General features: G+C 53.4%; 2 protein-coding genes across 4 annotated transcripts; both read left to right on the forward strand.

The window, feature by feature from the left end:
* Positions 1-100: 100 nt before the first annotated feature.
* Positions 101-11322, forward strand: BTK (Bruton tyrosine kinase). Of its 3 annotated transcripts, XM_030448870.1 has the most exons (20): positions 101-202; positions 1481-1562; positions 2709-2891; positions 3070-3168; positions 3404-3472; positions 4025-4106; positions 5629-5757; positions 5855-5922; positions 6441-6622; positions 6945-7007; positions 7272-7326; positions 7646-7728; positions 7833-7960; positions 8101-8175; positions 8521-8692; positions 8964-9180; positions 9839-9903; positions 10419-10537; positions 10665-10822; positions 10955-11322. In XM_030448870.1, the coding sequence occupies exons 3-20, from the start codon at positions 2751-2753 to the stop codon at positions 11024-11026; spliced, it is 1977 nt and encodes a 658-aa protein (XP_030304730.1). In that variant the 5' UTR covers positions 101-202; positions 1481-1562; positions 2709-2750; the 3' UTR covers positions 11027-11322. The 3 variants fall into 3 exon arrangements, with proteins under 3 accessions (XP_030304730.1, XP_030304731.1, XP_030304732.1); XM_030448871.1 differs by lacking the exon at positions 1481-1562; XM_030448872.1 differs by lacking the exons at positions 1481-1562; positions 2709-2891; positions 3070-3168.
* A 117-nt stretch (positions 11323-11439) lies between these two features.
* TIMM8A (translocase of inner mitochondrial membrane 8A) lies at positions 11440-13862 on the forward strand. The gene is made up of 2 exons (XM_030448885.1): positions 11440-11629; positions 12021-13862. Exons 1-2 carry the CDS (start codon positions 11507-11509, stop codon positions 12180-12182), a joined length of 285 nt encoding a protein of 94 aa, XP_030304745.1. The 5' UTR covers positions 11440-11506; the 3' UTR covers positions 12183-13862.
* Positions 13863-17072: the final 3210 nt, after the last annotated feature.

Here is a 17072-nt window from a genome sequence, read left to right on the forward strand (position 1 = left end):
GCTGTCTTCAAGAGGAAACACAGCTGCTGCTTTTGAGTCAGAAACCAAAAAAAAGGGGAACAGAAAGGGTGGGGTTGGCTGGGTCTGTTCTTCCGCCCTGCCAGGCTGACCCTCTCTGCCTCCACGCATCGCCACCGGCACAGCCCACCCGACCCGCACGGCTGCGGCACAGCGGCTGCCGGGGCAGCGGCAGGAGGGCTCGGTGAGTGCGCCGGGGCAGGGAGGGTCCAGGGGAACTGTGTCCCAGCACCATGTGGAGCGCAGAGAGGTGCGGCGGAGGGTGTGAGGGTGGTGGTGACCTGGCTGCCATTAACATTGCCACGGGGAACCCACGGCAGCGGGAGGTGGGAGCCTCCATGCAGTGTCTGATCACGGCCTCCCATCTCCGCTGACTTCCACGGTGGGGTCAGGGGCCATGGTGCTTGCTGGGGGTGAGAGAACCATGGCAGGCACCGGCCACATGCTGCCAAGCCCCGGGTGAGCTGAGCTCAGCCTCACCCTGCAAGCGGGACAGCTCTGAGCAGGCAGCAGCAAATCGGGGGTCACAGCGGCCACGGAGCACCCCAGGCATGGGCATGCAGCAGGGCAGGGTGGTGGGGTGATGTGTGAGTGCCAGGGGCTGCAGGGATGCATTGGAGCAGGTGGGGGGGTGATGTGTGGGTGCCAGGGACCCTTGCTGAACAGAAGTAAGGGTGATTTGTGGGTGCCAGGGGCTGCAGCAGAGCACAGGATCAGGGGTGCTCAAGAGAAGAGTTGGGGCACTGACAGTGCCTTTGACCTCTCCTTGATTGTCCCTTGCTCGGGTGCAGCCCTGGGTTTGTTCCTAAGTTACTCCCATGCAGGAGATTCCCTCCTCTGAGCTTTCCACCCTTTATTTTATAGTCACCTTCCAGTCTGCATCTAAAATATGGGGGCTTTAGAGTCTGTAATTCTCTGACATGCTGTTGCCCTTCCCACTTGCCCCGAGCATGCCAGCCCCCCACACATCAACCAGTGGGGCAGGCAGGTTCAGCCCCTTAGCAGGACATGGGCAGGGACCCCATGTCTGTGGGGTGGTGGCCCTGGGATCATGGCAGCACACAGTGTCGGGTGGCACAAGGCCCCACAAGGCCAGTGGTGTGTGCAGGCCTGGTGGTGGTGTCAGAGTGTTTTGTTTCCTACAGTGGTAGGAAGTCCCATGAGCTGAGGGGTGACACACAGGACACGCTTCCACACACCCACTTGCCACCTCTGCTGTCACAGCACAGCAGCATTGGCTGGCTGCAGGAATGAGTCTTGTAGGGCACCCATCACCCCAAAGGACAAACCTGGAGAGAGTAGGGCAGGTGGCAGTGCTGGGGAGAGGGAGGCTGTGCCATGCTGGGGACACGAGACAGTGCTGGGGACAAGGAGGCAATGCTGGGGAAAGGGAGGCTGTTCTGGTGACAGGGCAACTGTGCCATGCAGAGCAGCCCTCTGAGATACTCATCCTCTCTGGCAGCACTGTCCCAGCAGACACAGTGAGGACGTGGCACCACCCCAGGGTGGCACTGGTGGTGGTGACCCAGCTGCTGTGACTCGAGGTAAAGCTTCTGGGGAACAAGCCCTGCACATGAGATGAACTGGAGCTCTACACAGCTTGTGTCTGTGCTGGGGGCGCAGTGGGAGTCCTCCTGCTCTTGGGACACAGGACCAGTAAACACATTTTATAGACAGAGAAACTGATGCATGGGGATACAGGTGGATGCTGGGGTCACTGAGCCCCCCCGACCACCTGCCCTGTCCCCAGCAAGGACCCCAGTTTCTTCCTCCCTAGTCGTTGATCAGCCATCAGAAGGATCTGATGACTTCTATTTTATTTTTGTGTGTGTGTGTGTGGTTTGTTTGTTTGTTTGATTATTTGTTTTTTGACTGTTTGGTTTTGTTGTTGTTGTTGTTGTTGTTTTTTAACCCACACAAACAATCCAGAAAGGCCAGAATCAGGAGCACCTCAATGGGAGGGAAGAAGGGACTCTGGGAGGGGGGAAGCCTGCTTGTCCCCACTCTGGCTATAACCACTGCAGTGGCACAGGGTCAGGATTACAGCAGTAGATCTGTGCGGGGAGGGTCTGGGACCCACCAGTGGGTGGGGAGATGCTTCTGCTCCTGCCCTCAGGCTGGGGCATGCCCTGGAGAGAGGCAGAGCAGGTAGGCTCAGCTCGTGGCATCTCTGCATGGGCTGTGGATGTGCTGCCCATCCAGGTAGTGAAGGGCCCGACCCCTGACCCTGGACTACCTCTGCAGTCCCTGGCACAGTGGCAGTCAGCATGTCCCAGGCACAAAGTGCCTCCGATGTCGCAGGAGGAAACCTCCCACACAAACGCATACAAACTATGTTAGAGGGGCGGAGGGAGCCTCCTGGGTGTTGCTACGCTGCCTGTGGGCTCCTCCCTGGGGCCACACTTCTTCAGCTGCCTGCACACCCAGACTCCTCCAGCATCCAGCAGGAGCCAAAGCTAGCTGGGTCGTGGCTTGGTGCCCAGCCTGAGTGGCATCAGAGAGGAGACAGGAGAGGTCACATCCCAAATATGCCACACTGACCTTCCAGCTTAGCTCTGCAGCTGATCCCTTGGGGATCCCAGCACCTTGTGGCTGCCCCTCTAGCACAGGGGATGTGCACCCAAGCAAGGTTGATCAGCGGGCAGGCTTTTGGGTGAGCAAGCATCGTGTCAGCTTTATCTTGCCCACAGCAACCCACTGAGCACAGCACAGGGGAGGCTGTGGGGACCACGATGGCCAGCGTCATCCTGGAGAGCATCTTCTTGAAGCGCTCACAGCAAAAGAAGAAAACATCTCCCCTCAATTTCAAGAAGTGTCTGTTCCTGCTGACAGAGAGCAAGCTGTCCTACTACGAGTATGACTTTGAGCGGGGGGTGAGTCTGCAGCCCCAGGGCTACAGGTGCTGTGCTGTGGCAGTGCCTGTGGGTCACCAATTGTCCCTTGTCAGCAGGACACCCAGCCCAAGGAGTAGCTGGACAGGGATGATGCTTGGCTTGAGTCTCCCTGCCTCTCCACCTTCACGATCACTCAGACCAACCTCATTTCTTGCAGCGCCGGGGCAGTAAAAAGGGTTCAGTGGACATTGAGAAGATCACTTGTGTGGAGACAGTGGTGCCTGAAAACAACCCCCCGCCCGAGCGGCAGGTCCTGGTGAGGGAGGTCCTGGGGTTCCTGCTTGTCCCCTGGCTGGGCAAGTAGCAAGAGTTACCCTGTCCTGGGGTGGTGGGAATGGGCAACATCCCTGCTTGGCACAGAGGGCTCTGCATCTACAGCCCCTACCATAGCAGGGCAGGGGGGCAGAGGGATGGCAAAGGCTGTGGTTCCTAGGGAAGATGCCAGCAGCTGAGCAGCAGGATGCCAGCATCCATCTCTGCCTCTTTTCCAGAGGAAAGGAGAGGATTGCAACAACATGGAGCAGATCTTGGTCATTGAACGGTTCCCCTTCCCCTTCCAGGTGAGTTCTCACTGCACCCACTTTGCTGGTTTGCTGTGTCTGGCTGCAGGGTGCTGGGGGGAGGACCCCAGAGGGACCTGGGGCCAAACACAGAATGGCTGTCCTGGTGATACTCAGCTGCTTGGGAACACCCTGCTGCTGTCCTTGCTGCCTGGGGCAGACAGTTGAGCCACTGTGAGTGCCAAGGAATTGGGCAGCTCTATATAATGGGGCTGCTTAGATGGAAATGGGCCTCTTGAGTTCTGGCCTGCCACTTGCCTGGCTGATGCTGGAGACATGCAGTCTGATGGCTGCTCACTCAGCCCCCAGCCCAGGTGCCTGCCCCTGCTGGCACCCAGTGTGGGCCCTGACACTTTGAAAGTCAGAGAAGGAAGTGGAAAGTATTGGGGGAGAGGGCTTATTTATAACATCTCTGTCACGGTCCTGTGAGCACTGTGTGGGGCCAGCAAACAGCAGCACAGCTTGTGCTCTGCTCTGGCTGCTCTGGGTGGCCACAAGCCTTGGCTCCCATCATCCTCCCCAGCCAGGACACTGAAGTGTGTGGTCCTGCAGGTGGTTTATGACGAGGGGCCCCTCTACATCTTCTCCCCGACAGAGGAGCTGCGCAAACGCTGGATCCATGAGTTGCAAAGTGGTGAGTTCAGGGGCTCTGTGGCTCCCTTGGAAAGCAAACACAAGTGATTGGCTGTGTGTGCAGCATGACCCAGAGCACCAGGCTTGTGGGTGCTCTCTGTCTCGTGGCCATGTTATCCCATGTCTATGGAAGAGCAAGTGCTGATCAGAAACTCCTTTGGCAAGCACACTCACAAGGCAATGACCCACATCAGCTGCTCCTGCATGGGAGAAGCAGACACTCACCTATTGCCCTCTCTAAATTCTACAACACCAAAACCACCTCAGCTGAAGCTCCTTTGTCCTCTCAAAACCCTGATCCAAATTGGCTTAAACATGCTCAAAAGTTACTGAGTGTAAGAGGGAACAGCAGATGTGACCAAACAGCTGTACTGACATGCAAGGCAACCCCCCCATGCTATAGGAAATAGATAAGAAGCCTGCTGGGGGCCAAGGGACATCTGTCCCATCCCACCCTGAGCCTTGCTCAGTGCTTAACACTTGCTGTGCAGATGCTCTCTTTCTGAGCAGAGTCTGTGCTGCAGCACCACTGTGCAGGGGGGTTTGGGTGCTTGCAGTCAGATGGAATCTGCTCAAGCTGCCTGTGTGTATCTTTTGGTGCCTGTGTATCTTTCAGTGGCTTTGTGCTGTTGAGGCAAGATTAGCTGCTCTGATTGACACAGGGAAGTTTGCCCAAGCGAGGTGGAAGCAGAGTAGGCTGATAATGAAGTCAGATATTTCATGACAGTCCAGCTGCCCTGCCTCGATAGGCAGCCAGCCCTCTCCCCACTTTCCTGCTATGGGAGGAGAGTTGCTGTGGCAGCTGAAGCCAGTGTAAAATTCATAGGGAAAAGGGGAGACAAAATGCTGGCATTTTGCTTCCAGGATGCCCTTATCCTGCTCCACCAGAGAAGGGGCTCTCTCTGCCCTCTGGTGTCCCTGTGAGCCAGCAATGTGCTGTGGTGGTGGTTGTCCCTCTAGGTGGGGAAGAAGTACAAGGAAGCCAGTCAGCACCTGCCTGGCAATGGGGTGGTTTTACCAGCAAGGGAAATCTGAGCAGGGAGGGATGTGTAGCAGTGCCCTGCTCTCCCTGTTGACAGGCCAGGCACAGCACTGGCCTCCCTCCTGACTTCTGAAAAAAAGAGGGTTCAAAAGAGCTGCAGACCATGGGTCTCAGCAGCCCAGGGGATTCTGTTTCAGCTGGCAGGAGGGCTGGTTACAGCAGGACCTGTCTCTCCATTCATGCTCATGTCACTTTGCAGAGCTGCTGAAAAGCTTTGATCAAATCTGAGAGGGAAGCTCTCAGGCCCTCTCTGAGCTGGGAGTTTTGGGGCACAGGGTTTGCATAGCTGCAGCACCAGCATGAGTGATCATCTGAGGAAAGCCCAAGGAGTAGGGCCACATGTGACTGTATATCAGTAACATAGCAGAGGGTGAAATGATTTAGTGGGGGCTGATCATCTGCTTACCAGGAGCAGAGAGCTTTCCACTGTGGGCTGGGGGTGCAGCCCCATGTCACACACATCTCCCTTCCTCTGCCACAGTGATCCAGTACAACAGTGACCTGGTACAGAAGTATCACCCCTGCTTCTGGATCGATGGCCAGTACCTGTGCTGCTCTCAGACAGCCAAGAATGCCATGGGCTGCCAAATTCTTGAGAGCAGGAATGGCAGTAAGACAACAGGCACCCTCCCCTTGCTCCAGGCCCTGGAGACCAGCACTGTATGAAGCCAGGTAGCTCTTACCTCAGTCTCTTTTCTGTTCTGAAGGTTTAAAAGTTGGACGGTCACATCGCAAGAAGAAGAAGCCTCTTCCCCCAACTCCTGAGGAGGACCAGGTGGGGGCCAGCACCAGCCTGTGGGTTTGCTCCAGGATATTTAAGAAAAGGTCTACCTGGGAAAAGCCAATACAAACAGGGCATTGCTCAGATGTACAGGCCAGGGGTCTGCTGTGGAGAGGGATGTCAAGATGATGCCCTAAGGGAGGAGGAGCTTGAACCAGGGTATGAAGCCCAAAAGCCTGGAGAAAGTCAAATGAGATTCTCCTGAGGGAGCTGGGAAGCTAGAGAAGCCCTCATATAGGGTGGGGGAGTCATGGGTTAAGCCAAAAGATAGAAAGAAAACACTTAGATTTTTTCAGGGTGGGTGTCCAAGGATGAAATGTTGCAATTAAAAGTGCTCGGGGGTGCGGGAGGAAGGGGGCTTGGTCTCCTGGTAGGGATCCATGTGAGAGCTGAGACAAATGCTGCACTGATGTGACCAGAGCCCACTGCCATGCCAGGCCTGGGGAGGGTCTCACCTGGGTGAGTGTCTGCCAGCCTCACCATGTCCCATGTTCTCCCTTGCTCTGAGGAAGATGGTGATGAAGCCCCTGCCCCCTGAACCAGTGCCTAACACAGCAAGTGAGATGAAAAAGGTGGTGGCCCTCTACAACTACCTGCCAATGAATGCACAGGACCTGCAACTGCAGAAGGGCATGGAGTACTTCATCCTGGAAGAAAGCCACCTCCCCTGGTGGAAAGCTCGTGACAAGGATGGGTAAGAGCTCCCACTGCCCACAGCACTCACCCCTAACAGTGCCCTCTCCCAGTGCCAAGTCACTAGTGGGAAAACACACCTCTCCAGCATCAGGGCAGCTGGGACAGGAGGTCTGCCTGGCTGCAGGCTCCCACGTGGGATAGCACATGAGGAGGGTAAGGGGTACTGAAGCAGGCTGTCATATTGGCCATCCCCAAACATGAGCCCAGATGAGTATGCACCAAGATTTTTGAGCCCATTTCTACTAAGCCTTCTGGGACAGGCACCTGCTTTTCCCTCAGCCTCCTCCATCAGTGTGTAACCAGCCCCTTTTCTCCTGCAGGCGGGAAGGATATATCCCCAGCAACTATGTCACAGAAACTAGCAATTCCCTGGAGATCTTTGAGTGAGTAAGAGAAAAGGTGGGAACGTGGGAAGTTGCACTTGGTCAGAGACTTTTTGCATCCAGTTCTGTTAAACTATGCAGCCTGTGAGCCCAGCCTGACTGGGTCATTCTGCCTCTTGCACACTTTTTGAGAGCCTCTGTCCCTGTGACAGCCATCCCTGCCCAGCTCTCTGCATCCCTCTGTCCTGGCTGGGCCAGGGTCAGACAAGGATGGGGACAGCAGTAGCTGTGGTGATCTCCTTGATGGCTGTGTCACTGTTCCAGGTGGTACTCAAAGAATATCACTCGGAGCCAGGCAGAGCAGCTCCTGAAACAGGAGGTAAGTGTTGGCTCCTGACAGTGGGTCCTTTCTACACACCAGCTCTCCACGGGCTGCTGTCCCATTGTGTCCAGCATGGGACCTGCCCTGGCTTGTGCTGGGAGGTGAAATGTCCCTAATGGTCCCAGGAACCATCTCTACCCCAGTGTGACCTCCTGACAATCCAGGAGGTGGCCCTCCAGGTGGGGACTGGGCCTTGGACTCTTCCCACTGTATTGCACCCTCTCCAGCCATGTTGTGATCTTCACTCACCTTAGGTCTTGCCTGTTACAGTTGTGCCTCTCCACAACCCCCGTGCCCTCTCCCCTTTCTGTTTTAGGGTAAGGATGGGGGCTTCATTGTCCGGGATTCCACCAGCAAGACAGGGAAATACACAGTCTCTGTCTATGCCAAGTCCTCTGTGTAAGCAGATCTGAGAACAGCTTGTTCCTACCTTGGAGAGCCCCTCCAGGCACCCCTCACCCTCTTTCCTCCCCATAACACTGACCCCACTGTTGTCTCTCCAGAGACCCCCAAGGCACAATCCGACATTACGTTGTATGCTGCACCCCCCAGAATCAGTATTACCTGGCAGAAAAGCACCTGTTCAACACCATCCCAGAGCTCATCATGTACCATCAGCACAACTCTGCTGGTCAGTGTTAGGGGACAGAGTGAGTCTTTTTACTGATATATCAGTATCCTTACCTTCCTGCACTGAAGACCTCATCTTGTGTTCATTGCTGGAAGGCAGCAGGTCAGTGTGGTGTGACAATCTACCTTCTTGTGTTTCAGGGCTCATATCCAGACTGAAGTACCCTGTGACTCAATACCAGAAAAGTGCTCCGTGCACTGCTGGCCTTGGCTATGGTAAGCTGGCCTGGGCTACCTCACAGTTGCCTGCTTTCAGGGTCTGTCTTTACTGGCAGTAAATTTCTAGGTCTGGGATCCTGTCTGTCCCATGGCAGTAGGGCTCACAGCCTTCCCAGGAATCACTTCCAAACCCTCAATGGCCCTCTGGTGACAACACTGACCAAGAGACACACCACAAGCTACTTTGCTCCCCATTCCCTGGAGGAATCAGATTTCATGGACTTTTGGGGATGATTTTTCAGGCAGCACACGCTCATGAGCTATTATTTGGCTTGCTAGATCAGATGACTGGAAGCAGCATGCAGGGTGTCACCTACATTTTACTCACACTTTCTGTTCTAGGGTCGTGGGAGATTGACCCAAAGGATCTAACCTTCCTGAAGGAACTGGGGACGGGGCAGTTTGGTGTGGTGAAGTACGGGAAATGGAGAGGCCAGTACAGTGTTGCTATCAAGATGATCAGGGAGGGCTCCATGTCAGAAGATGACTTTATTGATGAAGCCAAAGTCATGATGTAAGTGGTGAGCAGCCTGCAGGTCAGTGCTGGACATGCCTTGTCACAATGGCTGCACATCTGAGTGGTGTGGAGGGAGAGTCTTGGGCAGCTTCACACTGTAAAATGCATCTGAGAACCTAGAGCCTTTGTGCTGATTCCCTGGTGAGCTTTTCCACCATTGTCTGGACCAGAAGCACTTTCCCTTCCCAAACACTCTTTAGTCACAGATGCTTTTTTTGCTCCTTGGCCTCCTATATGCTCAGAATTGCTCTTTTTGTCTCCAACACAGGAACCTGTCTCATGAGAAGCTTGTGCAGCTCTATGGTGTCTGCACCAAGCAGCGTCCCATCTTCATCATCACTGAGTACATGTCCAATGGCTGCCTCCTGAACTTCCTGAGGGAAACCTGGCGGCGGTTCCAGCCTGCTGAGCTGCTGAGGATGTGCAAGGATGTCTGTGAAGCTATGGAATACCTGGAATCCAAGCAGTTCCTGCACCGAGACTTGGTAGAGCTGAGGCTGAAGGACAAATCTCCAGCTCAGCAACAGCCACAGCATGTCCTAGACATGGTCCAGCTAGTTCATCAACATGAAGAGAGGCAGCTCTGCAGCGCAGTCTGCAGGACATCCCTCTAAGCCTCCTTGCCCACCTGAGCATAGGCAGGATGCTCTAAAGTTATTGCCCTGCTGTGAGTTAGCAGAGATTGCAGAAAAGGCAAAGACTAGGTAGTTTTCCAGGGGATGACAAATGTATCTGTGGCTGGGGCAGGGTTTGTGTTAGGCAGCACAGGCAGCATCACTGCCTTACAAATGAAAAGGGACCTCTCAACCCCCAGGAAATTCTGCAACTTCACTTTGTCAGGCCTTGGGCTGGGTTTTCCAGCTTGCAGTCCTGTGAGGTGCCATACTGATCTCCTCCTGGTGCTGCTTTGTCCAGGCAAAATCCTGTTATGGATGTCAGTCGTCCATAGATAAACAGGATGCCTGAAGGCTTCTCTGTCTGTCTTTGCTAAACACTTCATAGTTTGCCCCAGTCCAGATGAATCTGTAGGACAAAGTGAGGCAGTGTTAATTTGGTGGGGGCAAGATGAAGTTCCAGGTGGTACAAGGAGGTGAGAGAGGTAGAAGCAGGTAGGAGTGACTGTCTTCATCTCTCCCTTCACAGGCTGCTCGCAACTGTTTGGTGAATGACCAAGGAATTGTGAAAGTGTCAGATTTTGGCCTTTCCAGGTCTGCTACATACATCTGTGTTACCTTCCTGTCTCAATCCCTCATTTCCTCCTTTAGTCTCTTCTGCTTTAGTCTTTCTTCCCTCCATGCTCCAGCTCTGCTTTTCCTCCATCTTCTGTCTTTCCCGCTTCATGCATCTGGCTCTCTACTTGAGAGCTCTCTCTCTTTCTCTCATCTACCTTCTGTCTCTCTCCTTTCCACTATCCCTTTCTTATTTCCCCTGTCTCTTCCCCCTTCTCACTGATTCTTCTTTCCACCTGTAGTATCCTGGCTGCAGCTTTCTCTCCACATCTGCTTTTTGTTTTGCTTCTGGTTTTCCCTATCCCTTCTCCAGTTTTGACTAACATATACTTTTTGCAAAGGGACATTTCTGACTGTAGAAACCCACTTGCACTGTGAAGCACAACCTCTGGTCACTCTTCAGAGTTTTCATTTCCTTTTGGGTTATGTCAGTTGCATGGAGGAGGGAAATCTGAAATCCAGGACTGGCACCCTGATCCATGTGTCTGCTGCAGGTATGTTCTAGATGATGAGTATACAAGCTCCATGGGGTCAAAGTTTCCAGTGCGGTGGTCTCCCCCTGAAGTGCTTCTGTACAGCAAGTTCAGCAGCAAGTCTGATGTTTGGGCTTTTGGTAAGAGTGGCATTAATGACTCAGAAATCAGGAGAGGGTGTCCCAACAACAGTGAACCCCTCTGCAAGCCAGCTCCAGGCACATGCAGTCCTGTGCTATGAACAGTCCCTGATTTTTCCTGTAACAGGAGTTCTGATGTGGGAAGTTTACTCTCTGGGAAAGATGCCTTACGAGAGGTTTAGCAACAGCGAGACAACAGAGCACGTTATCCACGGTTTGCGTCTCTACCGGCCCCAGCTGGCCTCCGAGCAGATCTACACCGTCATGTACAGCTGCTGGCGTGAGGTGAGTTGCTCTCAGCCTTGCTCATCGCCCCGAGCTGCCCTGGGGGAACTGACACGGAATGTGGCTCCTCCGGGGTGTGTGGAAAGGTAGGGCAGGCAGCAGGCTCCAGCAGGGCTCCCTCTCACACGGCAGAAACCCGAGGAGCGCCCCACGTTCACCGCGCTGCTGGGGAGCATCCTGGACATCGCAGATAACGAGCCTTGACCCCGGGTTGGGCCGGCCTAGCCCGCTGACCCCTGGCCCGGTATCAGTGGCCGGTATTACTGACCCACGGCCCGCCGGGATGGACCTGTGTCACTAGACGGTACCGCTGGCATAGACACGACACTGGTCCCTGACCGCCGGCAAGCAGGGAACTGAGGGACGCTCACGGGCGCCTCTGCAGCGCCTGTCACAGCCGGGGACAGAAGTGGCTGACGCTCAGCCGCGGGCAGTCCCGGTGCCGACAGCCCCGCCGGGCCCCGCAGGGTTTGTGTACAATAAACGGATGGCACAGACACAGCCGCAGCCTCCGGGGCACCGCAGCCTCAGGCACCGGCGGTGGGTGCGTGGGTGGGTGGGTGCGGGCATGCGCGGTGCGCGCGGAAGGGGCGGTGCCGGCGCAGGCGCGTGCGGTGCCGGATACACGCGCGGCGCGGCACGTGAAGGTCGTGGCGCGGCGGTGCCGGTAAGAGCGGTACCGGGATGGACGCGCCGTCCGCCACCGGGCTGGGCGGCGCCGACCCCCAGCTCCAGCGTTTCATCGAGGTGGAGACGCAGAAGCAGCGGTTCCAGCAACTGGTGCACCAGATGACTGAGCTCTGCTGGGTACGGGCGGCGTGCGTGCGGCAGCCGGGGCAGGCGGCTCCGGGGAGCGGGGCGGCAGGAGGAGGGGGTCGGGAGGTCGGGGAAGGCGTGTCATGGGGGAGGGGGGGTTGGGCAGGCGGGCAGGGACGCAGCGTTGACTCTTGCTCCCAAGGGGAGGAGGGAGGTGGGGACAAAATGGAGCCTCCGTGGGAGCCGTCCCAGCCGCGGTGACCCGGAGCGGAGGCTCTCGGAGAGGGGGCCCGAGGCGGGGATGGACGCTGGATGCCCCCGGGAGTGTAAGGTTTCCGGGGGGCTTACACCGGTGTGCCCGACGGCTGGAGGCACGGCCCTGCTTCTGGGGGGCAGTCAGGCCGCAGAGCCCCCCGACCAACGCGTCCCCCGCTGTGTGCAGGAGAAGTGCATGGACAAGCCGGGTCCGAAGCTGGACAGCCGGGCCGAGACGTGCTTCGTGAACTGCGTGGAGCGCTTCATCGACACCAGCCAGTTCATCCTGAACCGGCTGGAGCAGACACAGAAGTCCAAGTCAGCCTTCTCAGAGAGCCTGTCCGACTGAGCAGGGCCCGTGCCCCGGGGGGACACCGGACAGCCCCCCCGCAAGGCTGGACCCTCTGCCGTGCTGGCTTCTGGTCACTCTGCTGCCCCAAATGAGCCAGGATCAGATCTGGGATTTAGAATTTAATTAAATGCCAGTCATGCCAGTGTTGGGGAAGTTGCAGCCAGATGAGAGTCCACGACAGAGGCACGGGGTCACTGCTTCTTGGTGTGATGTGCTGGGACTCCAGGGATGTTGTTGGTGCTACATTGAGTGTTTAGAATAATGCATCTGCTCAGCTGAACAGAGGGGTGGTGATTCTTACATCAGGGGGTGCTCCAGCTGCTGCTCTGAACCTTGTCTGAGGGTGAGGCCAGCCTGCAACTGCTGCCTTAAGTGGTGCTGCACAAAATGAACCCTCCTGGAGAGATGCTCACAAACCCTGCAGGTACCACTGCTGTGCAGTCCAGTCCAGGTGTCATTCCTAAGAAGAGCACGTTGGGCACAGTGATCATACTGGGCAGTGTCACTACTGGGAAATATTTTCAGGCTTCCATAGGTAAATCATTTATGTGGCCAAGTGTCAAATTTTTAAACTGCAGCACAACTATGTCAATACTGACTTGCTCTGTTAACTGTTTTCCCCTGGGCAATGTAATAAATATTAACTGGGTCAATTTTTACCATTAAATTCTCCTTTGTTCAGGTAGAGGACCACTGAGAATTGAAAATCTGGCCTTATCACTCCCATTCCTTCCCAATGATCATGTTTATTGTAAAATTGGTATAGAGGGGGGGCAAAATTGTCTTCTGTCTATAAGGTCAGCCCTGAAATCTTAATATGTTGTTCAGTTAATTTGGTCCCATGAATCAAACTTGTTTCTGGGAGAGGCTGTGGCCTTTCGTCCTCTTCCCCAGAGGGTTAATAGCTCCTGCTGACGTGTAAAGGAGTAGTTCATTTAGTTCATTTAAATGCAGGAAATAAGAAGTTTATAGCTTCATTTAAAGGAGGCCTCTGGCTGTCTTCTGGACCTTGGTACTCACGACACAAAGAGGAACATAAAACAGGAAAAACATCAAATTATTGATCCTCTAGAGCTGCAGCATAGCATTTCAGCAGTGTTTGCATACAGCATGGCTCTGGGAAGCCTGGAGAGAGCTGCTGACTATGGCTTGGAGCTCTATACAGGAACCTGGTGAAACAGTTCTCCTCACACCCATTTGCCATGGTTTACTGGACAGGGGGTGTGAGTGCCTAACACCAGTACCTTGGAGCCAGCAGCCTTCCTAGGAAGAAATTCAGGATGTGTTAAACAGAGCTGTGCAGAGACAAACCCATGTAAGTGAGGACACAGCTGTCTGTTATCTTTCAGAAACTTGCCTCAATAGCTAAGGTTTCTTACATCATTCCTCTTCCCACAGGGATTCCCTGTCTTGAGTTTCTCTCAGTTATCTGCACAGTTCTCCCTGCCCCTTTATCACTACAATGTATTACTAGCTGCTGGGTAACTGAACAAATCAGTTCAATTAAAAACACAGTAAGCAGGTCCTTCAGCCTGCACAGCAGATTGGTGAAGTCAGACCCTTCATAAAAGCCTCAGCAGCATATGGCAGCACCACTGAACTTTTCCAGTTTTGGCTGTATTCTGTACTTTGATGTGAACCTGTAAATAAAGTCTAGCAGAGTGAGAAAAACCAGTACTTGACAGAGGAAATTTTTAATTAATATTTTCTTAATTAATATTAGGTATGTCATCTTTGAAGCCAGACATCCATTTTCTCTCAGTGTGATCTTAAGATAATTTTGTAACTATTGATATAAATGTATTTTTTTTTTTTTTAATGCTGTGAGGACTCCCCAGATGCATGGTCTTTCTATTCAGGAAGTTAGCACTGTTTTAGTGTTGTGGGCCTCTGTGTAGCCAAAGCCTGTGTCTTGACAAGGGCAGATGTAAAAGACTGGGGGACAGGCACTGGATCCCAGAAATGGGGTAGTTCCCAGGGCTCTTCTCTGTATCTGCAGGAGGCTGCAGCCTCCTGACACCCACAGTGTCTGGGGCAGGTCAGAGGTACCTGCCAATGCCTGCTGGTGCAGCAGCTGAGGCAGCATGTTCAACCTTGCAGCTCAGCAGTGGGAGCAAAAAACAGGTACTTCAGGGGCTTCTTTACATACTTTCCTCTTCACTCTGGGAGCCTTTGTCCTCTGAGGGCAGAAGAGGCTGGTGTGACATGATGTCTGGTGTCCCCCATGAGGTCTGCCCTGCCCTGCTGCAGGAAGAGGGGCAGGAGGTCAGGATTGAAGGGCACGTCCCTGAAGTCATGCAGGAGGAAGATCCCAGACACCATGGTGAGGAAGCCACCAATGGTACCATCCAGCACCATGTGTTGCCACTCCTTGAAGAGGAGAGCAGAGCTGTGAGTGCTGTGGGGAGCAGCACATAGCAGATGGGTGTGAAAGGCAGATGTGTTGAAGATGTCCAAGGATTTGTTCAGCTGGTGATCTGGACACTGATGCAGATGACCAGGCATGTCAGGAGCACCCAGCCCAGTGGTTCTTTCAGGACTGGCTTCCCAGAAAACAATTCTTTCAGGGCAATCCCTAAGCCTTGGACACAAGAAGTGAGCCAATGGCAGAGCAGACCAAAATATAAACCAGGATATTGCTCTGTCCATAACAGGGTCCAGACACAAAGAGAAGCAGAAGGGAGCTCACCAGGACACACAGCAAATACAGTGAATTCTTGAGGAAAGAACTGAAGAGCTTTATCAGAGCACAGCAGCAGCAGTGACAGATGTAACTGAACAGCAAGGTGAAATGAAGGACAGGTGGGTAACTGTCAAACCTGTTCAGCTTCCCTCTTCAGGGACAGGGTGGGAAGCAGAGCTGGTTCAGCAGAGACCAGCAGCTCTGCAGTGCATAGTACAATACTGCCCTGAAAGTCAGCTTCTTAGGGGACACAGCTGCCCATGCTGGAAGCAGGGACACAGCCAGGCTCTGCAGCACTAGCAGAGAGGATTGTTGGCCAGGAAGATGAAGGCACAGCTCTGCAGAAGGCCCAGGAAGGTGTCAGGTGGGTTGGGCTAAACTCTGCAGGCTGTGATGGAATAAAAAGGAAAGTGACAAGTCACAGGAGTGCAAGGCCCTGCCAGAGTGCCCTCTCTTAGGAGAAGCAGCATTTACCTGTTACTCTGCTTTGCTTTTCTCTCTGTGGTGGCTTCCTTTCTCCATCTCCTATCACAGAATCACCCGAGCTGCAAGGGACCTTAACTTTCCCACCACAGCAGGATCACCCAGAGCATATCACACAGGACTGCAGCCAGGTGGGGTTTGAGTATCTCCAGAGAAGGGGACTCCACAACCTCTCTGGCAGCCTGTTCCAGGGCCTTGTCACTCTCAGAGCAAAGAAGTTTTTTCTTACATTTAAATGGAACTTCCTGTGCTTGTGCCCATCACCCCTCACCCTGTCACTGGGACAATGGCAGGTCTCATCTTATGGAAGTACCTGGAAGTATTTCAGCTTCCCTGTCATTGATCCCAGGCTGGAAATCTCTCCTGTGGAGCATGGAGCACCATCACTGTTGTGCCCAGGATATTCAGGATGCAGCCAGTCTTCCCATGAGCATTCAGCTGCTAATTCAGGAAGGTGGAAGTCAGAACTGCTCTGCAAGATAGTAAAAAAATCTAAAACCAATTAGGCCAAAGGATGGAGTACCTGAGGAAAGAGAAAAAAACAGAGCAGCTGCTTCCTCCACAAAGGGGTGGTAGGTGAGGGAAGGGTGTTTCTGACACCCTAACAAGGACACCTAGAGCACCCAGTGGTACCAGTGTTGCAGGGGCAAAGGCACAGGCAGTAAAATCTGCTGCTTCTCCAACTCCCAGTGCAAGAGAAACTCTTGTCAGAGGAGCATCAAAGGGGGAACAACTCAGCATAATACAAGTTTGAATGCAGCTGTAAAAGAGCCTCAGTTTTCACTGTGTGTTGTGCAGCCAGGAAAGAACAGCACCAGGAAAGGAAAAGCAGAAGCCCAGTATGAATTATCTTGGGAAGAGTCATGATTATGGATGGAGATCCTTAAGGGCTATGCAGGTGAGCAGTACCCACAGAAACATCTTTCCAGAATGTCCTCAAAGGTGAAAGGAGTTTTGACTTGTTTTGTATTTCTAAGTTATCTTCTCCTGAAATGGCTTTTTAAGGGTAAATCAAGAACAATTGGTCTTTAATGCTGAAAAGTTAAAACAGCTGCTGAAATTGCTGTAGCAATAAACATGGTGCTGGATGTACTGTTACAACTACACCATGGGCAGGCCATTTCAGAAGGCACTTAACCAAATCCAGTTAGAGCAGCTCCTCAGCTCCTATTTAGTAGAGAAACCCAATAATTCAAGAGACTTTAGAGTATTTTAGAGTTATAATTACATCAACATCATCCTCAGACACAGATAAAAATCAAGCAATGACCACAAAAAAACCTGGGAAAATGACAAAGTGTCTTGCTACAGTTTCAGAGCCCACCAAAGCCATTCTTGCAGATATACATGACCTTCTTGCCCTAATTAAGGAAAAGTAACAAGGTACAGATGAAGCTGCACAATGAACTCATTAATCCTGACAGAACTGCCTTGGAGAAGCAAACCAGGAGCAGCCTGATCTCTGTTATGTGCAAGGCTGCCTTGGGCTTGCCTGCCTTGTCGCATATTGGCCTGACCCAAATGTGGGCAGCACTGATTCTTTTACCCTAAAAGCAAAGATTATCCCCTTTACCTCTCGTGTATGAACAGCAGTAGCTTCAAGAACCGGTGAGTGGTTACAGAGACATCTTTGTTGCTTATGGGCGATGGCTGACTATGCCTGAGGAAGAAGTCTACTTTTAGACCAAAAAGGCCCACAAGGAAGGAGGGAGACAGCCATT

The sequence above is a fragment of the Calypte anna genome, chromosome 4, assembly GCF_003957555.1.
Source record: "Calypte anna isolate BGI_N300 chromosome 4, bCalAnn1_v1.p, whole genome shotgun sequence".
Lineage (NCBI taxonomy): Eukaryota > Metazoa > Chordata > Aves > Apodiformes > Trochilidae > Calypte > Calypte anna.

Coding starts and splice junctions, on each gene's coding strand:
- BTK (XM_030448870.1), top strand. CDS start 2,751: ATGGCCAGCGTCATCCTGGAGAGCATCTTCTTGAAGCGCTCACAGCAA. Junction 4,107..5,628: donor GATCCATGAGTTGCAAAGTG/GTGAGTTCAGGG, acceptor CCTCTGCCACAG/TGATCCAGTACAACAGTGAC. Junction 5,923..6,440: donor CAACTCCTGAGGAGGACCAG/GTGGGGGCCAGC, acceptor GCTCTGAGGAAG/ATGGTGATGAAGCCCCTGCC.
- TIMM8A (XM_030448885.1), top strand. CDS start 11,507: ATGGACGCGCCGTCCGCCACCGGGCTGGGCGGCGCCGACCCCCAGCTC. Junction 11,630..12,020: donor AGATGACTGAGCTCTGCTGG/GTACGGGCGGCG, acceptor CGCTGTGTGCAG/GAGAAGTGCATGGACAAGCC.